We start from the raw sequence: 23980 nt of genomic DNA, 5'->3' as shown, positions 1-23980 counted from the left end.
TTACTTGTTTTTTTTTTTTTTTTTCTTCTTCTAAGAGTAAACGGAAAAAAAAGACGCCGTATCATCGGCTTAGTCGATATAAAGCAAAACACCTTAATATGCCCAATTTTACCTCTTCTTATAGGATCGGCTACCTTACTCATTAATTTATTACATATTTTTTCCAATAACGCTAAACAGGTATCGCCGTTATTTTTTTTAATTGTATTCAAAAGCATGTTACTACTATTATGACCGACCAAATCGTAACAAATCGCGCGGCGTGCGTTTTTAACGATAACTTTACGCTATTCAAGTTCTGTTACAGCTGTCTTGACTCGTAATGTTACACGGCCCCCCAGACTGTGATGTCTTGAAGAGGGTTCCAGACAGAACAGGCTTTTTTTTTTTTTTTTTTTTTTTTTTTTTTTTTTTTTTTTTTTTTGTGTGTGTGTACTGTGACAGGAGAGGGTATTTGTTTCGGCAAATACACTCACTCTCAGATTCACTCAACAAGTCAGTACATACATTCTACAATATTTAAGTTGAGTTAATGGGCCTAGACAAAATGCCCTTAACTAAATTCCACATTTGTTTATAGGTTGTCTTAGAAACACTTCGCACTAATCACTTCATATTCACACCACACTTTTTTTTTTCTTGGATGAAGCCCTCAGTTCTTCAACCGACTGTGCAAGGCAGGGATCACAGCCGGGTTCGACGATTGGCATCCTAGGCCAAAACCCTTATCAGGCCACTTGTTTAACCAGAGAGGATTTGGTCCTTTTTTTCCTCTTAATTCCACTTTTAAATCATCCATCCTCGCTGTTCGGTGAGAGGATAAATCGTATTTCAGCGTTGTCATTGTTGTTGATACCAAAAAGGTATCTCATGGAAATCGTCGGTATATTCTTTAATTTTCTTTGTAAGTTAGTATAAGTACTTATTTATCCATTGGTGCTTTTATTTAGTCCACTGAGTGTAGTCTTGGTATCATTCAGTGTTTCTTGAATCTATATTTTGCTCATTATTGATAATACTTCTTCAGGTCTATGTGAGGGAACAAGCCTTTAATTACATCAGTATCACAATCTGCCAGGAGGTAGCTCCCCTCATGAGGTATTTTCATTATTTTATATGGACCTGTATATAAATATTGCCATTTCTTATTCAGTCTTTTCCTGGTTGATGCTTTTGGGTGATTTCTCAATAAAATTTCTTCCCCTACATCATATGTGACTACTTTCTTCACATTTTTATCAAAACGGGTTTTTCTCAATTGTGCTTGATGCTTCAGGTTTTCGTAGACCTTCTTCACCATATCTTCTTTCTTGGTAATCTTTTGTTCTATCGCAGGTAATGTCTTCATCCATTCTGGCACAATACTTTCACCAAATACTATTTGGTTAGGTGAATAACCTGTCGATAAGTGTGGTAAGTCATTATACACTTTCTCAAATTCATAAATCCAATCGATCCATTTATAATGTTGTTTGGGTATATACGTCCGTAAAAATCGGTTCAACTCTCGGAAGATTCTTTCAACCGGATTTCCACAAGGGTAAAATCTTGAGATGTAAATGTGCTGGATTCCTTGTTCTTTCATAGTGTCTCTCCATACCTTACTTGTATAATAAGCAGCATTGTCTGTCAAGATCATTATAGGTTTGCCAAGCTCAGTTATATAGTTGTTGATAAATTTGCGTAACATGGGTCGAACGTGGAGATTTTTCAAAGGATATAATTTCACATATTTTGAAAAGAGATCATAGAAAGCCAATACATATTTGAACCGTCCACGTGTCACGGGACATGGCCCACAGACATCACATGACACCAACATTAAAGGTTGTTGTGGGATGATAGGATGTAATTCTATCTTCCGACAATAGTTTATGGGTTTCGCCTTCTGACATATTTTGCACTTCTTAATAATATTTGTAGCTATACGTCCCAAATTTGGATGATAGCAGTATTGTGCTATTTTGGCTGTACATTTAGCGGAACCAAAATGACCCCAATTCAAGTGAGTGTACCATACTAGTGATTCTAAATATTTATTTGGAACACAAAGTTTCCAAACATCTTCTTCATCCTTCCTCCGATACAATATTCCGGATTTTAATTGATACTGTTCTTGAGAGTGACTTAGCGTTTTGCTTTCAACAGCATGCCTAATGGCTTTCCACAACTTATCATCTTCTTGCAGTTGTGGAAGACTTCGAGATAGCTGTGAAATCTGCCTCTCACAATATTGCCTTGATAAATTCATGACTTTAAAGTCAATAGTCCGTTCTTCACACTCGTTGTTATTCTTTCTTTTCGGTAGTCTTGAAAGAGCATCAGCTATGATGTTGTCTTTCCCTCTGATGTATTTGAGCGTAATATCATATTCTTGTAGTAGCAAGGCCCACCGGGTTAAACGTGAATGGAACATCCTTCCTGTTAAAATAAAAGATAAAGCTTTGTGGTCGCAGAATACAATGATCTTCTTTCCATATACAAAATAGCGAAACTTCCTAAGGGACCAGACCACGGCCAGTACTTCCAATTCAGTAGTACAATATGCACGTTCACAGCTAGAGAGTGTTCTGCTGGCAAACCCAATTATTTTGATGGTACTGATATCTTCTGGATTGTCCATCTGGAAAAGAGTGGCACCCAATCCTGTTTCAGAAGCATCCGCAGCAATATAAAAATCTTGATCAAGTCTCGGATGATGTAGCAGTGGAGCATTAGTCAAAGCATTGCGGATGTTATCAAAAGCTTGCGTGCATTCGGAATTCCACTCCCACATGACATTTTTTCTTAACAGCCGTAACAAACAGTCTTGGCTTCCTAACTGATTGGGTAAAAATCGTCGAAAAAATGAAACTAAGCCGATAAATGACTTTAATTCCGTTCTATTCTTTGGATAAGCACATCTGTTAATCACATCCATCTTTTTAGGATTTGGTTTTATCCCTTCAGGAGTGATTATATGTCCAAGAAATTTCAATTGGTTATGAGCAAACTTGGATTTTCTCAAATTTACAGTAACTCCGTATTCCAAAAATTTCGCAAAAACTCTTCTTAATAAGTCCAAATGTTCCTCCCAAGTTTCAGAAGCAATTAGCAAATCATCCACATATAAAGCAACTTCATTCAAAAGGTCTCTGCCCAGTACGGTATCTAAGGCCGATATGAAAACACCACCGCTTATTTTCAACCCAAATGGCATGACAGTAAACTGGTAACTTCGGGCCAGAAAAACGAATGCAGTATATTTTCTAGATTCTTTCGATATTCTAGTTTGCCAATATGAACTACGCATATCCAAAGAAGTTAAGAAGCGGGCACCATAAAACTTTTGTACTAACTCTTCTAGGTTCTCCGGTCGCGTTTGTACAGGTATAATGATCTTATTGATCTCTCTGGCATCCAACACCAATCTGATGTCACCATTGGGTTTAATTACCGCCACAAGAGGGTTACAATATTCAGAATCTGAGGGCTCAATAATACCCCATTCTAACATTTTATTGATTTCCTTTCTGACTACTTCTTTCTTTGCCCATGGGATAGAATAGGAAGTACGACAAAAGGGTTTATGTGCATACGTCTTTATATGGTATTCAAAGTCTTTTATTATACCCGGACGTTTACTAAAAATTGACTGATATGCTTCCAACAAGTAGTACAGTTCATCCCTTTGGATAACAGATAAATATTCTGATTCTAACACCTTTTCCTGCAATGACATTTTATCAATCATTTCTTCAGAACATTCAATAAGGCATATATCATACACATTTTCATCATCAATACTGACATATTTTGCCATTAGATTCATACACAACTGATTTGGAATTACTCGGCCCTTTCTCAGGGTGGTTGTCAAAACGTTACCATTGGAATTAAATATACATTCACCTTTCTCTAAATTAATGATTGCACCGGTCTCACATAAAAAATCCAAACCCCAGATACATGGTACTGTCATTTTAGGAACAACCAGGAATGTACTTTCTATTTGAGCCCCCTGTATTGTAACGTCAACACGTACCTGTTTCACAACTTTTTGCATTTTTGCGCTGAACGCGCCAGACACGATACATCCTGTGATAGGAAAAGTGGGCATTTTTACCCCTCGGCTTATCTGTTTTAAACAGTCCAACGTCATGACACTAATAGTTGCTCCAGTATCAATTAATATTTCAACATCAACATTATTTATACTTGTTGGAATTATTGCCTGTAAAATTTGTCCGCATTTATTAGAAACTTCAGGTTTTTCTTCAATTAACTCATTCCTTATATCCTGATCATTATTGTACCTTAATACTCTCACTTCAAATTGATGCCTGCCTTCCTTCTCCTTTCCAGTCATCCTAGGAAGGCATTTGGTGACTGGTATTAGTTTAATCTATCTCGTTGAGTCATCGGTGGGGGTTCATGAACTTCCACAATCCGTACAGTATGATCCGAGTTATGGTATTCACCCCGTCGCACACTGGAGGCTCCTTCGCCCATTGGTATAACTCCTTGTGCTGGATGAGGACTCGAGGCATTTGTTCCATCCTGCCGATGAACATTATGCTTCGAATTATCTTCCCAAGGTCGAATGCAATTGGGTTCATCACTTGGGTACCTGTTACTCTTATTAATATCACTACTATGCACATTCGCGTCACCATATCGAGGTTTACCTCTAGCACAGTAAGTATCTCTTCTATATTTATTATAATCATTGTTTTTATTGCAACCATAGGATGAAGATTGTCCACGCTCCTGTGATGCGGGTTTGACCTGGTTTTCGGTATTATTATTATCATAAGTTAAATTATTATTATTATAATTACTCGTATTACTATGAGTGTGAGTCGACATTTGATTACTACTCATTTGTCTTGCGTCTTCCATAATCATATCTATAGAGTCAATCACCGACAAGAATTGTTCTACATCGTGATCAGGAACATTTATTAACTTTTCACGTATATTTATGGGCAACCTTCCCTTCAAAATTCTGATCACTTCCTTGTGAGAAATTGGATCACTCCAATAACGTGTCTTATTTATGTACTTTTCAAAATATTGCCTTAAAGTACTCCTTTTACTGTTAAAATACTCAGGTTGGTAAACCTCTTTTCTTAATTTCTCTTGTTTACTCGACGACCAGTATTTAGCCAAAAAAAGTTGTTCAAACTCAGCGCAAGTATGGCAACTTTCACTTACTTCGGCGGCCCATAATGCGGCTTCTCCGGTAATTTTGGATACTATAAATTGAAGTCGGTCGTGTTCTGACCAGCTACGCGGAAATATTCTTTTGAAATTATTGATAAAGATTTTCGGATGCAGGTTGTTCTTTTCAGTGGAGAATGTTGGGAATTGTCTACTTTTAAAAATGCTATTCTCCACCTTTAAAGAAGACAAATATCCTCGCTGACCAAAAGAATCATCATCTTTACCAACCGAATCATCAACTTCCCAATGCAAATTTGCACCACAATTGTACTTCGTATTATCACATGTTCGGTTGTTTTTCGACCTATTCTCCGAACGTTCGTCCTCTGTCAACAAATTTTGTGATGACTTTCGTTCTAACTCCGCCAATTTATGATTGGTTTCCTTTTGCCATTTAGGTAACTCATCAACTATTTTGTCTTTTATTTTCTGAAATTCGCTAGTGAAGAGCTTAATTAATTCATCATTTCTACTTAGGTACTCATTGATATTTTCATTTGGCTGGGATCCAATAGTAGTCTTAACCTTGTCTACAATTTCATTTCCTTTTATTTCTATCCATTCAGATAGATCTTCGTCAAGTCTTTTAGTTTGATCTACTAAATACTTGTCAATCCCCTTACGAGCATCAGACTCAAATTCGACTATTTGTTTCGAAAGCTCTTCTATCTGTGCGCTAGCATTGAAACAGCTGCTTTCACACTTAACCATCCTATTGGACAGGCCATCATAACTCTTCGAAACTACCTCATATTTCTTTTCTACGTCATGAAGTTTTCCCATTAAATTATTATATTGCCTTTCTAAGGTGTTAGAAAACTCTACATCTAGTTCTCCAAATTTCGCATTTAATTGAGTCTCCCAGTCCGTCTTTAATTCTTTCTTAGTATTTTCTAGTTTATAATCAAAGGTGTTCAGTTTGCTTTCCAAAGAATCCATTTTAACTTCTAATGAGCCAAATTTGGCCTCAAATTTTTCATTTAACTTTTGATTGTCCTCTTTTAATTGCTTATTATCTTTTTCTAGTGAACCAAATCTTCCATTCATTACACCCATTTGAGTATTTATTGATACCAGCATATCAAATATTTTTTGATTAATATTTCCATTTTGAGGATCAACTTGCTGATCTACTTCCGAAACCTCAAGATCTTTATGTTCTCCCACGATGCTTACCTTACTTATCATTGTATTTGAATCTCCTAACGGCTCTAAATCAATAACTGTATTATTATCTGTACAAGTCTCCTGTCCCACATTGAGCTCATGGGATGCATCATCCCTATCCTCTTCACTTTCCTCTCTCTCTCTACTCATTACTCTACTCAACTGCACATTATCATGTATTCTTTTCGTTCGTTTTGACATGATTATTCACTACCAAGACATACACTTATTTTCACTTTGTATTTATATATATATTTATCTACCGAAATCACAAGTCTCAACTTCCTTTTTTTTTTTATAATTATACAGTTATTTTAATCATACCTGGTAGTATCGCTCACTTTTAGCGATTATTGAAGAATACCTCTTTCATTGGACAGACTCACTGGCTGCTACAATATTTTCCAACTCTAGGGTTCGTGAATCCGGATGACACTCGACTCGATGCAGCAATCCTCCTCGATCGAGCCGCACGTTGTGGCGCCACTTCTACCATGTCTTCCTTCGCCGTCGGCGTTGTCGTGGTTACCGTGAGACACCGTTATACCAAGAGGAAAGGCGCGTCGATCTTAGAGCATGAGATATGATGACCTTAAGCCACTGACAACACACAACGGTCACGGTAGCACCTGATTCCAGAATAGCTGCAGCACTTAAGATCTACGAACTATCCCCTGTTGACCAGGTCCCCAAAACTTAACTCGTAACGAGATCCCTTCAAAGCAAATTGTCATAACGATCGTCTATAAAGGCTTCGTACAACGAGAAGAAATGTTACAGTTTATGGAATAATAACAGGTACTACCAAACTGTCTTGTCTCTTCTGCTTTATTTAACATAACTTTGTTCACAGTTTCATTTCACATTCACCACTCATTCACCGAAACCCTTTGATGAACAGTTTTGGTTACTTGACACCAACAGTCAATGATAATGATACAGCTTTTCTCGTTTTTTGTAAATTGAAGCCCGTTCTCCGTGATATAATAAAAAAAAAAAACGGTCTCAATATCGCGTCCCTCGTGAGATGCGAATATACTTATTCCGGAATTTACCGCCCTGTAGGTGTACTCAATTTAATGACCACACTTCACTGTCCGCTATTTTACGTAACTGAATGTCCATTTTTTAGTCTGATTATACACTGTAGCTATTTAAAATTCGCCCCTATATTTTCCACAACGCACAATTAGCACATCGTTACTTGTTTTTTTTTTTTTTCTTCTTCTAAGAGTAAACGGAAAAAAAAGACGCCGTATCATCGGCTTAGTCGATATAAAGCAAAACACCTTAATATGCCCAATTTTACCTCTTCTTATAGGATCGGCTACCTTACTCATTAATTTATTACATATTTTTTCCAATAACGCTAAACAGGTATCGCCGTTATTTTTTTTAATTGTATTCAAAAGCATGTTACTACTATTATGACCGACCAAATCGTAACAAATCGCGCGGCGTGCGTTTTTAACGATAACTTTACGCTATTCAAGTTCTGTTACAGCTGTCTTGACTCGTAATGTTACACAGTGGATGGGGCCCAAAAGAAATGTGATATTTTGCTAGATAGCTGCAGACATGGAGTGATGCATGAGCCGGTGTATTGTTATGATGCAGCATCCAAGTCTGGTTTTTCTACAATTCAGGTCTCTTCCTGTGCACAGCACCACTCAGGCACACTACGATTCATCAGCGACTTCTCAAACAGTTAAATGATGATTTCTGCAAATCAGAGCATGAACTCTCTTGATATGGTCACCATCTCATGATGTGAAAGATTATCCAGGATTGGGATCATCAGTGACTGACCTTTTATAGCACTGTGTGTGACTCATATGGTCCTCTCCATGTGCTTGGCTAAGCAAGTTTGGCCAATTCTGTAGCAAAATTTTACACACACACACACACATGTTGTTCTTCAAGCTCTTTCGTTGTCACTTTGGCACTAATCCGACAAGCAGCTTGTGCATATGCTTAACTCAGCAGCTGCAGTTCATTTACAAACTGTCAGAGAGTGATGCGGCAAACAGCAGCTTGTTGTCTAAACCTGCCACTATGTGTGCTCAATAGGCACAGTGTGATCCACCTGCTGATTCATGCACTATTTCAAAAGCTCAGTTTGTTTTTCAACACAGCTCATAATTCCAGCAATATCTCTTCAATGTTCTCATTCCGTTACTACCTATCTCCCTGCTTGCTGGTTGCCACTGTAGAATACACTTTCCTGTCCACCATTGTCCTTTATGCATGATCCTTCTAAATTCATGAAATGAAATTCTTGAACAATGTTACTTCCTCTTTGGATGTTGGGTGTACAAATAAATCTGTGACACAGGTATGAAAGCCAGTGTGGTCTCTTCCTATATTAACATATTTATTGGTGATCTAGCAATTATCCACACAAAATTCCAGAACTTCTCCAATTCTGTTCCACTGATAACATCTCTATGACATGGGACTATGGTGCAGGTATATTCTTTTCGTTCCTACAAAATGTGAACATCTTCTCCAAGCACAACTTCTCCTATACTTCCTCTTCCAGACCTGAAGAGAGGTAAAATAACAGACTTCAGACTCAATGTGAAGACAACCATCAAATGACAGCACTAATAGAGCCATTGAACTTTCAACTTTTTGGAAAAAAAAACAGTCATTATTTCAGTAGCTCCTCATAACAAAAAATCATTAGGTAAAGTAAAAATACACTGAAACAACAGGCCAGACAATAGAAACACAGATATGACAACTTAATCTTCTTTTATGCAGCAAAAAGCTATTTAATCGTGAAGCAAGGAGTGAAGAGAGCCACTAACTTTCTAACTATAATAACAAAACAAAATCATAGAATTGGACAATAGCAATAAAAAAAGGTTACAAAATCTTCAGGTTTCACAAAGAAATGTTTTTTCATACAAGTTACAAGAGGAACTAAAGAAAAGGCGCTACAAAAAGCAAACTAAAGTATCTGGCATTTAGGATACTGACATGGGAGCAACACTGCAATATGAAAGACAGAAATATTTAGCTTCATATAAATCACCACAACATAGGAAGATGTCACTGTTTCATCTGTTTACACTCTATAATATAAAAAAGGCAATGTTAATACCAGCACTAAATTACAAATATTACACAAATTTTGATCGCAACATATGTTTCACTGCTATACTTCCATTAGCTTCTATGCAAGTTACTGGCCGTCTTTTGGAAGAGATTTTGTCATATCCTTTCATCAGTGTAATGTGCTTCCTTATAGCACGTGTTGTACTTGGACGTGCCCCCATTAAACGTATTTTCACATTTTCAGGATCATTCCCCCTGGACATTACTGACAAATAATGGCGTAATGTTGTTTTAAGCTGTTGATTCTCAATCGTCAAGGCTTCATGATGTAGCTTCAGAGCAGCAGATTCAAGGAAAACATGATTGTACTTCCTCCAAAAGTTTTCAAGCTTCTGGTATGTAATTATCTCCTGTATAAATGTAAAGCAAATAATTTATCAGGAAAGATTTGTTTAAGGTAAGTGCACATACAATGTATTTTTTTCACAGGAAAAGAAACAAAGTAATTGTAAATGAACTTATATGAAGTACATGTGCGAGAAATAAAACAGAGCTGACAAACACACAAAATTAAAGACAACTGCTAGTTTTAAAAAAATATTTATGATTCAGTTGTGGCAGAAAGGAAAACTATAAGTGTAGGTACTGAAAGGAAGGAAAAGCCATGCCAAATTCTCAATCAGAAGAGACCCACACTTCAGTGAATGATTACAAAGTAACAATGGATTTAGAGCCATAAATCAAATTACTGAGTAGTCCTAACAAATAAGATGTTGTGAGATCATATGTCAAAAATGAGAGCTAAATATAATGGAATAGAAATGTAGAAACTAAGAAGACGTAATTGGAAATGGAAAAAGTAAATCGCACAAGAATGAAAAGATTGAGAGTCTCTAGCAAAAAGGAATAATATTCAAGAAAAGGCAAAAAGAAGAGATGAAGAAGGGCAACACAATTCAGTAGCCATTTTCAAAATTTGTGAGCATTGGTAGTGAGAGGAAAGATAAAGAAGACACAAAAAAAAAAAAAAAATATTGAAGTGCCTGTCATTATGTTCTGCAGTTTCTTGGCAATAGAATGTTGGAAGCTGCCTATTCATTCTGGTATAATCTGTTCATCATAAGAATAAACCTGATGAAAACAAACACAAACGTGATCATTGGTCAGAAGCCGTAGCACACGTACATGGTGTTGTTACGCTCTTGGAAGTAGGTCCTACCTGTGTATTAGATATATTATTACTAAGCTACGTTAAATGAAACTTTAAGAAAAATTTTGATGACTATTAATACATTTGAATATCTTAAAGTTTTAGCTTTAGCTACATCGTTTTTATTTCAAAAATCGTGAAGAGTCACAGCCTCTGCAGCGTTGTGCTCTGATTTTTGCACTGTTAATGTACAGTATGAAAATGGCTGAGGCTGCTTTCTGTTCTGTAGTGAAACAAGCATTTGGAATGTGTTTAAAAACTGCTGAGAAACAGGCTGTTCTTATCGTTTTTCATAAATTTATGGAGTTTTCCCAGAGACTGTATGTAACTCAGTTGATTTACAAACCCACAACGTATGTGTAGCGCAGTCGGTAGCATAAAGAAGTGTTAACTACACACAGATAATGGTTCATCAGTTCAAATCTCCCTGGTATCATTTTTTTCTCACTCAATTTGAAATACCTACATCTTGTAATTATAAAACTCCTCATCATTTTTTATGAATAATGCACTTTTCTTGTTTCTAACTACACATTGGATGTGAAATTCCTGTTTTCATTTAAAATACAAATTCTTAGTTATTGATGTTTTGTGAAACACTGTTCACAAAAGTTGCTTAAATTAAGAAAACATAACAATTTAATTTTTTAGGGCAAAAATGAAAAACCAAATCCTCTTTATTTGGACTATGTCCATCTTTTATATCATAGAGGTAGATAAGTATTGTAGCAACATGAAAAACAATTATTTTCACAGCATCGCGCACATTATACAAGTGCTGCATTTTTACATTTGCTACTGTACCATTACAATATGAACCCAACACGACTGATCTAGAGCCAAGTTGTAGGATTTGGCCCAAGAAGTAGCAAGACTGTTAAGCTGCCAGATGTACTGGAACTAACGCATGCAGCTTTTTCACATATCACTACCGAATGCTAATGGGATATAGAACGGTTCATCATAAAAGAAGAAGAGAAAATGCGGTGCCTGGTTGGCATCACTGAGTCTGTTGTTGATAGGCTCATTATCAAAGTAGCAAGTGACACTTCCAGAACTGAAATGTATTTCTCAGATTCAGATAAAGAAGGAGCTAAGAGATTACCAGACGACTGACTGTAATTAATACCTTCGGTGGCTTCGGTATTCAGCAGTACAGTGAAATCCCTGCAGTATGCTTTCACATTTTGCATTACACACGCTCAGAAAAATTACCCTACATTTAAGTTAGAAATTTTCATCACCCTTGTTTGTAATTAGAATACTAATGTCCGGCGAGAACGAGTGCATTTCATGGTTACCATCTGGTCACCTAAGAAGCACATAATATTATTTCATTCTCTTTAAAAATTAAATGACATTCCAAGCTATATTGTTTCTTTGCTTGTCTGTTTTTATGCCTAAACTGAAGCTGCTCACATCATTGCAGGTTAGTTGGACCACTGGTTGGCCAGAGCTGCCCAAGTTTAATGCGCCGGTAAAGCTATTGTCCCACATTATCGCTCAGTCTATGTGCATGTAATACAGCATAAAACATAGCTTTATTTTCGTACTTGATTGTACTGGTCACAGGTTGGCTTCCACTCCACATGAAATGAAAACCAATACAATTCAAGTGGAAGAATACATGGCGTAACGTTTACATCAGGTTTATTCTTATAATGAACAGAGTATAGTCACTAAATTCCAATTGCTATCTAGTGGCTGTTATGTCAGGATAACATAATGGGGAAAACTGACAGATCAGTTCACGTATTACATATATGTATATGCTTTTACGAGTTTAGGTTGCCTCAAGAAAGTATGTTTTGTCTGTGGTAGAGTGATGTGCTGCAACATGTGGCATTTACAGGGTGCTTCAGGCACATCTGAAAGTGATAATGCTCACATAAGTTAAAATAATGGTGTGAGGTTGTGGGTTAATTTTACTAGAGAAGAACTTTAGTTGTTATATTGTCTATGGCAGGTCATTTTTATGATGTAAAATTACTTTTGGTAACATTAACATTGTTTCTGGACACAGCTTTAGAATGGCATACACTTGGTGCACCAGCTGATAAACAGATACCATCCATCCCAACATTAGGAGATAGTGGGAATGTTTTCCCTTGTTTTGAAGTGCTACTAGTTTATGTTGATCCAAAATAGCCTGAAAGAAATGCTTGACCTCCATTTCATCAATGAAATTTCATTATTGAAAAGCATTCTAAACAGCCTACTACTCATATTCTTACAGAGAATCTCTGCAGCATATTAGATCCTTTTCCCACAAAATCGAGAAGTCCATGGCTTTAAGAGAGAAGAATCTTGGCATGTACAGAATCCCAGTTGTTGAAGAGGGGTTACCACTGCTTGAGGGGTTACCATTGTTTGCATACTCACTTACACATTGTGTCCCAAAAATCACATCATGAAATACAGCCTTAAGAAATATGGCATGAGTCCAGTTATACAAAAACAGACAGCAGTGGGCTTAATGTGGTCAGAAGCATGGTAGCAGCCATGAGGTAACTGACTGTTAAAATCTAAAAAAGCAGCTTTCACTTTGGAAGATGGAAGGAAAAAGAAAGGAGTGAAGGATATCACCCATTAATATTTTGTTACTACTGGGACTTAAGGTCCTCCAGATAAAAACCATGAAGAGGTTTACAATGGTTGCATTGCAGAAGATAGTTTCATCTTAAAAATCAAACAAACAGTTGTTCAAATATCTGAGAATGATAATAAATAATTTTGTGGGCTTGGAAGTCAAGGAAGCATTCGGTAACATATAGACCATGTAATTTGAAATGCCAATATTGATTGAGATACATTACCTGTTACAAGAAGCAAGTAAAGTGACCATAATACAGCTAATATGTTATTGACAATGGACTATGAATGTTGGTTAACCAAAACAGCATTGTGTTTCGAAAGTAACTTGAGACTACAAGCAATAGAATGACTACAATGATCAATCTGCATATCTTAGGAGACATGAAAAGATAATGGTGCACAATTACATCAGTGACATATATTTAATAAATTCATAATATGAGACTCACACTGAGCCCAAATGCTTCAGTAGGCCTTAATAGTTCAGTGCCTGCTGTTAATATATGACTATGGGGTATACTTGTATTTTAAATGTGATGCCTTTGAAAAGCTGACAGAAGCCTTTTGATAAATACTCTACATTAAGCCACACAACTGCAGTAAAGCCATGTCCATTACAAGGTTCAGAATAATACTGCATTTCTGAGGCAGTCAACAGAACAAGATCCATTTGTACATAGATCAGATAAGCTGGTTAATGATGTTGAAATCGTGCATTACAGTCACACTGGGGCACACAACTATTTGAAACAAACATCTTCAAACACTAATATTCTTAAATTACACTTGGAGACATACAACACGGGGCAAAAACAAGGCAGTAATAACAATTGTATCTCATCTGTGAAACTGCTTACTGAAGATAGGAGGGTTCCTTAGTAGTAGGTAAAGTGAAGGAGTGCATATTATAATGATGTGCCTACTCAGGGCTAGTTGTGTGATATTTATGTCACAAGAAAATGATATCAAAGCGGAAAACTGAAGAAAATGGTAGGTTTAGTACACATATAGACAATTAATGGGAGTTACTAAATAGATTAAATTCAACATAAGAGAAATGTACTTAAATGGTTATATCTCCTCCCCCCCCCCCCCCCCCCCACTGTGCCCGATGCTAAATTGCAACATATCATTCCAGGAAGATTAATAGAGTTATTACTGACAAAAATTTGGTTTAAAGATCATGAATTTATTCAATACCTCTAGTAATGGATCACTGATATCTTGTTTCTCCAGTGTCTTGAGATCATCACCCTCACTAGGTGGTAAGAAATCACACCCAAAGGGAATAACTTTCTCTCTTTCAGTCTCATATTTACTACAGATTCCAAACAAATGGAAGATCTGTTCTGCTTTTTTGATGATTACATTTAGTTCCTGGAAGCAAATCAGATGTGAGCTGTACAATTGCTTTCTACAAAATAAAAAAAGTTTCTGTATACACATGTATACAAAACACACACACTCACAGATTCTTCCTCAGTTATAAGAATATGCCAGAATACAGCGTAAGCCAAAAATGTCTTAACTGAACCAAATACCATATATTCATTTATACACTGAATGAGCCTCATTAACATCAATAATAACTTCATCTCTAGAGTATCAATGAAGCTTTTCCATTTTACACTTTAATACAGCAGTTAATCTGCATCTTATCCTATACTCATAGAAGTTCTCCCCCCCCCCCCCCTCCCTTTTTTAAATAAATTAAAAAAAACAGCAGTTACTTTCCAATTAAACTGTACAAGTTCTATATAAATGTGAGTTTCTTGACAACAGAAATAAACATTGACTAAATTTCAGGGTATTTTTCTGCACCGTATTGCAGCATGGAGGTGTTACTGCAGTGTACACACTGCAGTCTCCAACCTTTAGTGCATACGGTAGGATAAGTCAAATGAGCTGCGGTGGAAGAATACAGCTAAACATGCCATCACTTCTCTCAGTCTGACTTGTGTTGTTTTTAGCAGGATCCTCCCATAAGAACCTTTGGCACTGGGTACAGTTTCTATTCAACCATGTTATGTATGTGCTTCTGCTGAATTCTGTCTCTGTCTCTGTTGAGTTCTAATTGTGTACTGCTGTATTCACAGTTCTTATGCTTAACAAAACTCTTCCTACTGGAGACAGGACAGGGTATGACATGAGTGGGGTGACATTTATTTATTTATGTTTTTTTGCATATAGCCATGAAGCTGATGACTTTTGCACACTTCATACTGAGAGTAATTCAATAATGTGACTTCAATAAATGAAAATAATATGTACATACTGTACTGGCACATAAATTTATCTTAATATGTTACATGTTGCAACAGAACTCCTTCAGCTTTGAATTCACTGATGGAATACAAACACTTATTGACTAGGAAAGTTTTGCTTCACAAGTTTTTAAAGTATGTGACAGCTTGTTGATCCATATCTGCCCATTAATGTATGGACTATGGTCAGTTATATTTAATTTTGTCCTCAGCCTGAAACAGTTATCCATAATTATGCCTATCTCTGCATCTGCCTACTTTATTTTGGCTACCACAAAAAATATTAGAGTTTATACAGACATAAGGAAAATGTTATCAAATAAGTACGTTGGCCAAAGAATTCACAGTAGGATTCACTGGATCTTAGTCCATGAATTAAGCTAACTGCTCTTCTATTCAGGTGTATGTCTGCAGCACAGCACCACAGTTCAATCCCATAATCCCATAATTAAGTAATGGGTAAATTGTTCTGTAATACACAACATCTACACAGAGAAACAGTGAGAGCAATAAAAACACACATATCTCAGCAAGTATGTGTAACTGATGCCTGGCAAAAATGGTAGCTGAGAACCAGATGGAAATGCCAGGCACAAATCTACCCATAGAAACAAGTAATGGTGAATCAACTGTTTTTCACAATTCTGGAGGAAAGCAGCAATATACACTCCTGGAAATGGAAAAAAGAACACATTGACACCGGTGTGTCAGACCCACCATACTTGCTCCGGACACTGCGAGAGGGCTGTACAAGCAATGATCACACGCACGGCACAGCGGACACACCAGGAACCGCGGTGTTGGCCGTCGAATGGCGCTAGCTGCGCAGCATTTGTGCACCGCCGCCGCCATTGTCAGCCAGTTTGCGGTGGCATACGGAGCTCCATCGCAGTCTTTAACACTGGTAGCATGCCGCGACAGCGTGGACGTGAACCGTATGTGCAGTTGACAGACTTTGAGCGAGGGCGTATAGTGGGCATGCGGGAGGCCGGGTGGACGTACCGCCGAATTGCTCAACACGTGGGGCGTGAGGTCTCCACAGTACATCGATGTTGTCGCCAGTGGTCGGCGGAAGGTGCAAGTGCCCGTCGACCTGGGACCGGACCGCAGCGACGCACGGATGCACGCCAAGACCGTAGGATCCTACACAGTGCCGTAGGGGACCGCACCGCCACTTCCCAGCAAATTAGGGACACTGTTGCTCCTGGGGTATCGGCGAGGACCATTCGCAACCGTCTCCATGAAGCTGGGCTACGGTCCCACACACCGTTAGGCCGTCTTCCGCCCACGCCCCAACATCGTGCAGCCCGCCTCCAGTGGTGTCGCGACAGGCATGAATGGAGGGACGAATGGAGACGTGTCGTCTTCAGCGATGAGAGTCGCTTCTGCCTTGGTGTCAATGATGGTCGTATGCGTGTTTGGCGCCGTGCAGGTGAGCGCCACAATCAGGACTGCATACGACCGAGGCACACAGGGCCAACACCCGGCATCATGGTGTGGGGAGCGATCTCCTACACTGGCCGTTGTAACATTATGTGATTGCCTTATCATTTTAAATCATTCATTAATCGAGCAGTCGCTCGGCAACAGCTACAGTTAGCAAATAATGTTGCGAAAATGTAAAAGGTGAACGACCTGTGATGTAACTTGTTATTGTCGAAGCGCCGTCAGAGATGCTGTGAGTTATTGACTTTGAAAACCGCGGCGCGAAAAACGGACAGAAGAAGAACATTTTTACACATTTTGTTTAGATGTACGAGATATTCTCGATGAACAGTTACTCATTTTTTTGTTGTCTCCTGTAATTTGTGTCGGACGCGCATGTCTTGCCGCCGTATTATTATTGACAAAATTAATATTGTTCTAGTGTAAAGTAAATGTGTAATACTAAAAGTGCCTAGCAGTAGATTTATTGTGCGACGTGTATGTGAAAACGTCAAAGGAATTGTTTTTCATTAAGAGAAGTGCCAGTCAAAACGGCATCCATGTTAAATCCGTCATTGCAGTGTAAGTTTGTCTATTACTTGCCATAAATTCAGAGTTAAATGGAACTGGTGTATGGACTATTCATTTACTATAGAATCTATGTCTCACTTCTTCATGAAATTATTTAATTTTCTATATGTTTCTGCCAAATAGAGAGTTCACAGTCACGAATTCTTTCGTCGAGTTCGGACGGAGGTTGCATGCGGTGAAATATTTTCTCCGCGCCATGTTCTATTGGTAAATGCATGATAAACTACGGTCCCTTAGGAAATTCATGTTGAGCTATCCAAAATAATTATATTTTGAATAGGCATTTACTCTCCTCTGCAATGCAACTTCCGACTGATCAGACGATCCAACAACAAACAGCCGCACACGGTCGGCGTTCGCAAATATGTTTCCACCGCTGATTATAGCTATATGTTACAGCACAAAAGTAACATATTGTTATAATTAGAGACTACGAACGGGGACATTTATAACTGTATGTTTATGTATACACATTACGTAAACATATCGTTATAATTGGCGCCCGAACAGGGACCCGAATTAAAAAGAAACTTAAAGGAGTAAAAATTTATGTAAGATAGTCATTATGGAATATTCATAAATAATTGTAGCTAATCTTGTGCTTTTTATTTGTTACATGACATCAAACGCCATCCAATAAAATTTCCATTGAGCGAAAGAAACGAGATATTCAGAATAAATTACGGAAGAGAGATTTTTTTTTGGAACAGAATTTGTGCGAAAATCTAGTTGCAACGCCCAAGGCAGTCATCAACAACGTAAGTTAAAATTTTGTTAGCCGTAGCCAAGCTTCCTTGATTTCAGCCGACATTAATCAATTTGTGACGATCTTTATTAGTTGCAGTAAAATTTGCTTTGAATTCAGTAGATTGCATTTAGTAGATTAGTAATTTCTTCAAGTATTGTTTAAATTCCATTGTTGTGTATTGCATATCATTTGTTTTTAAATGTCCGCTGCCTGTTCACGGAGCTGACCAGCCTTAGTTTTCATTTATTTTGAACAGTGTGCAGCCATACTTTCTTTACGGTCCAGAATAGTCTCTTGTTCTCGTGACGTGCATCTCCCGACATTCCTATCTTGTGACGTAGCAGTGACAACCGACTCGCAACCGATAAATTACATCTCTGTCGACAGCTGACGGCCGTAGCTCAAACGAACTTCATTGACTTACTGTTTGTAAATAAGTGAGCTATGGCAGACGATAAAATGTCATCGCTAGATTCAGATGACCAGAATGAAACGAGTGAAGTGTCGCGTCGCTTACGGTCCCGCACGATAATTAGTAGGGCTGAGACACCAATTGGATCAATTGTAGAAAGTGAAGTGGGAAATCTTACGGACTTTGGTGCCTCACACCATAATGTTACCGGTACTGAACTAGACAATGCCAGCATAGTTTCTGCCACTAGTAGCCGTAGCCATATACCGGTTACAAGGGAGGCAGGTGAAAGCAATTCAGGGGTAGTGACAGACGATGTATTCAAACAGCTACTGAGTCAAATAAGTCAAATGATGCAGGACGGAAATAGCCAATTGAAAGAGGAAAATCGCCAAATGGTGAATTCCATTAAAAATGATTTGAAAGAGGAAAATCGCCAAATGGTGAATTCCATTAAAAATGATTTGAAAGACGAAAATAGACAAATGTTAGCCTCACTTGAAGATGATTTGAAATACGAAAATAGACAAATGTTAGCCTCACTTGAAGATAAACTTTCTACAGTAAGCGAAGAAATAAAAACTGTTAGAGAAAACGTAGCCAAAGAAGTAGCAAAGCAAGTTAAGGATGCTGTTTCTCAAATGCGAAGTGGAATAATTATCGAACTGAATGACACTTTAGCTACCATGCAAAGCGAGACAGCTGACATCCGAAACGCAACCAAGAATCTTGATTCCACCGTAACCACGGTTAATCACAGATTAGACAGAGTAACTACGCAGGTAGAAAAATTAACCGAGGGAATGTCAAACTTGACTCTGGAAATGGAAACGAAAGTAAAGGAGAGGCTAGATAGTCATGACAGAGAATTTAGAGAAAAGTATGAGAACTGGATTGCTGGAAAGGACAAATTTGTCGAAGATAAAATTAACAAAGACCTAGTAGAGACTGTGAAAGCAACCACTCTTGGTATCTTGTCAGCTCCTGGAAGCTCCGGAGATACCGTTATGTCTGAACTCGGTAGCATTAGGCGTACCCTTCAGCAAGAATTACCAAATTGGAAGCAAGAGGTAACGGAACAGCTAAATATCCTGAAGGCACAAGTGAGTAGTAGTTCCCGAATACAGAGACCGAATTATCCTAACTCTTTAGCCTCAGAGGAAGAAGATGAATTATTTCGGCAATTCCGAATACCTGTTGTATCTAATGAACACACTTCACCACCACATATTCCAGTTAGTCAACGAAACCAAGAATCTGACTCATTAGTAAAAATGATGAAGGAAGAAAGCATGATAAAGCATCGAGTTTTTCAAACCTTTAACCCGGAAAAACGAAATATCCACCCAATTGTCTTTCTTCGTGGATTCTCCGGCATTTTTCCAAATTCGTGGACTGATAGACAGCGTATCCAATTTGTTACCGGATATATAGGTGGCGAATCGGCAATATGGGGAACAGATATGGTTGATAAGTGTCGAACATATGAGGAGTTTGAGCACTGTTTCCTCAGCAAATTTTGGAGCGAAGGTGTTCAGAAGCGCCTTCGTAAAGAAGTCTATAATGCAGAACAATTTGACCCCAGGAATAGTAGCCTGAGAAAGTACTTCGAAAAATATCTTGGCAAAATTAGGTATTGGGATAACCCTATCAATAGTAAAGATGTAATTATGATTCTCAAGTCTAAATTACCCATTTCGATTCGTGAAAAGCTGATAGCCATACCAGATGATGATCCAGATACCTTTCTGTCGATATTAGATTCCCTAGACCTGATCTATGAGGACATGAGAGCTAACAAACCGCGGAATACTCCGCACAATTCTTGGCCACAACATTACGACAGTAACGGCTATGAAAAGCCAGGGAACGGTTCAAAAAATAGTAACGATTGGCAAAACGGAAATAAAGGCAATGGGGATCCGCACAAAAGGAATAGACATAATCAACACAACCGATTCAATCCCGTGTATAACACGACTGGTAACCAGTACGGCAATCAATCGTACAAGCAGAAGTTTGGAAACGGTTTCAGTCAAAAAGGTTGGCAACAGCAGAGCGGATCGCAATGGAATGCACCGTACTCGCGCAGCCAACACTCAGATTACGGGCAGCAACAAACAGCTGATAACGCCCACTCATACCAATACAACTCCGCGCCTAGTAAAAATCAAGCGCAGGGAAGGTACAGAAACACACAGTTTAACGGAAAACCACAGTGTGAAGGTGGATTTCACAGTAACAATTCCGGAAATCATAATAGTAATAAAAATCATCAGACCCCGCGAAGGCATTACAATCCCCCTGTATTTTTCGCAAACGCGGAAGACAGTAACACGTATTCGACACCAGAACAGACGCAGCAACATTTTGACACGAGGTTTGTGCATAACAGTAATTTTGTTCCTCAGTGTTCTCACAATGTCAGATTGGTCGAACTTTCTAATGATGAAGGCCAATCAAAACCACACAAGCAGGAAAACTAAGTTCAGCATCTGAAAGCTCCCTAAGTGATGCTCTGAGACAGAATGGGAGCTACCACTTCGACGGAGAGACTAACTATGACGTACTTGTACTGAGATAAGGTGTTAACTTATAAAGTAGGCGAAAAAGTCTTGCTAAAAACACACTTTAAACCATCGTTGCTCTTACACAAAAATCGAAAATGGCAAAGTCTTTTTGAGGGACCTTACGAGATCCTTCGTATACCGCACACAGGTTGTTATCTGATTTCTGATCCCGCAAATGGAAAAATAAAAGGGTTATACCATCACTCTGATCTTAAAAAGTATCATGCTACAGAATAAGTCAAAAGGAAAGCTTTATAATGGCAAGAGAAGGTTAGCCGCTAGTGACTAAGTGACAACTGATCTGACTTCGTAAAAAAAAAAAAAATGCTTAGAATAAATTACACGACAGTGAGTCTATCTTTCTATACAGCAGACAATTTAAAATATGTTATCTTGAGCCATAATTTAAGTACAGACAAGCTGATAAATAATAAAAAACAAATTCTTGTTTAACAAAGAAAGTGATCAACTCCAAGAACTCTAGTTTTAAGATTTAGTTTTAAGGAGATAATACTTAAGAGAGAAAAATGAAATATAAAGCGAAGGATGTGCCTAACAAGCCGGCTTCTGCGATATGAAATGCTAAAGAAGTGAAAATAAAACATAGTATGTAAGAATTTTTTTTTAAGTTCAAGGAGCAATGATCGAGAAATGAAATTTAGTTTCGTCAAGGACAAGGGTCGCTTCACAATTATTGGTTCCTGATCCCAGTAAAAAGGGAAAACAAGTAACTAGTTTATAAGTCAGCTATGTCTAGATTAAGTTCTAATGTACATAGAAATCTGGAACAGATTCATCTCTGCAATAAAATAACGTAATGTTCACGAAGCATGTGAGTTACTTATAAGTACCACCATCACCACGAAAGCGCTATCCTTTGGCTAGATAAACAAAGTAGCATTAATTGTAATTGCAATACGCAGGACAGATACATTCAAAGCCATAAGTGAAATAAATACCAAGTATAAGAGCGTAAGTGGCAAGGACAAAGCAATTATGACTTAAGGTCATATATAGAGGCCAATGCAGTGTAGCGCAAGCAGGCGTCAAGGCGAGAATAAAATGACGATGAAACCGCCGGCAAAACAAAGTAGCTAGTTTGTAATTGGAGCGCGTACGCAGACGTACGGCGCAAAGGAAAATTAATTTCTAAGTCATAAGGAACAAGGAGTTGTTTGCTAGATTTCTTCTTCTATGTACTATTATATCTATGTCTTTCTTCTGAATTTGTGTAAATATCCTAACCCGCCTAAACCCGTCCCGTAGACTTGACGTCACAGATTGAGAAATGCGGTTGACGTGGAAGGCTGGTTTGGCATACGATTTTCAAAAGGAAACGCGTGAACGAAATCGGGAAAAGCTAGTTTTGAAATGTCTTTATTTTTCCTTTTAAAGTCAATCCGAGACGGAAACCGAGATCGCGATAAGGAATTTGAATATTTTCTTGAATGGTGTTCTGTTCTCATGTGAGAGGGCGATCAAATGTGACTGATTGATCCTCACATCTAGTAAAAAGAGAATTTTTGTTGAAATGACAGTGATAACTTTAATGAATCTAATAAATAGAAAGAACGGTTGAAATGAATTAAAATAATAATAATTGCTAACAGATCGGAGAAACTAATGTATTGTGACTGTGAACTAAAAGCATAATTAGTCTTAGAGAAAGATGAGGAACAATGTAAAGCGAAATGTTAAAGATAGTTACCAACAAAGTAACAGAAATTGAAATGGACATGGTAATCGAAGCTCTCAATTAGCAAGCTTCAAAGTGAGACAAACTATTTGATTATAAACTGTAAAAAATTGTGTACATAGTAGTGTATAAGTGAAGGCTTAAAATGGTGTGGAAGTCTGCCACAGAGACGAAGCAATGCATCGTTGTTGTAAGTAAGTGATAATTTCATTCACGATGAAGATTAAAAGTGTTAAACGTGCAGATAGGCCGACGGACAATGATAGTCCGGTTGTATAACCGAAGGCGGTGATGTGATTACGTGCAGTGCATCGGAAACCAAGTGTGTTAGCTGCTTTGCAAAGTGCGAGCGCTAGCCTACCTTAAAATCTTCAAAATCGGCTGGAAAATGTGGAGACAGGGATGGTTTCAATGAAGTCTCCGCACCAGCTCAGCAAACCACAACACCATCGACGCAACGTGTTCACTGAACCGTGCGCGGAAAAGCTGAAGTACCGCGTGGAGGCTAGTGAGCGCCTCGAGTTACGATTCAGCTCTAACAATCAGCCTGTGTCAACGTCCATCGACGCAACAAACGCGTTAAATTTAAAGTGATGTACTTGCACAGCACTCCCGCTGCAGTTCGACGAAACGGACTTTCCATGAAAGCCGCTCCCAAAATAAAAGACTCTTATATGAGTTTACAACATATCACATACTATGCTAATGTTATATCCCGTGGATGAAATGCGAACAGCCAAACCACACGCGAATTGTGACAAAGTCAAATTCCTATGAATCCCAAGTCCTAAAATAGATTTAAGCTTAGTTTTTAGACTAATGGTTATTTATATTTTTTGTTACATGTAACGTGTGTACGTAACGTGCGAGTGAGACTCGCCCGCCAGAGCTGATGAAAAGTTTTCTACTCGGAGACCGCAAAGTAGCGATCCAACTTCTCAAGGCATAAGCTTCACCTGGAGAAGAATCAAATTCTAACTTTCCTGTCAATACACAAACAATGAAAGCGTAAAAATTATAATAACTAGTGAGCA

General features: G+C 38.0%; 1 protein-coding gene across 1 annotated transcript in view; it reads right to left on the bottom strand.

Annotated features, from left to right (window-relative positions):
- Positions 1-9500: 9500 nt before the first annotated feature.
- The window catches only part of LOC126231095 (dynein regulatory complex subunit 2), a 60931-nt gene continuing 46451 nt past the window's right edge, over positions 9501-23980 (bottom strand). Inside the window, exons 7-8 of the mRNA XM_049942409.1 lie at positions 14441-14617; positions 9501-9845 (exon numbers count right to left, since the gene is read on the bottom strand). Coding sequence (XP_049798366.1) covers positions 9501-9845; positions 14441-14617 — 522 coding nt within the window. The remainder of the gene's footprint in view (positions 9846-14440; positions 14618-23980) is intronic.

Source organism: Schistocerca nitens, chromosome 1 (genome assembly GCF_023898315.1).
Source record: "Schistocerca nitens isolate TAMUIC-IGC-003100 chromosome 1, iqSchNite1.1, whole genome shotgun sequence".
In the NCBI taxonomy this organism is placed as follows: Eukaryota; Metazoa; Arthropoda; class Insecta; order Orthoptera; family Acrididae; genus Schistocerca; species Schistocerca nitens.
The sequence above is the reverse complement of the archived record's forward strand: the minus strand, read 5'-3'. Positions and strand labels throughout refer to the sequence as shown.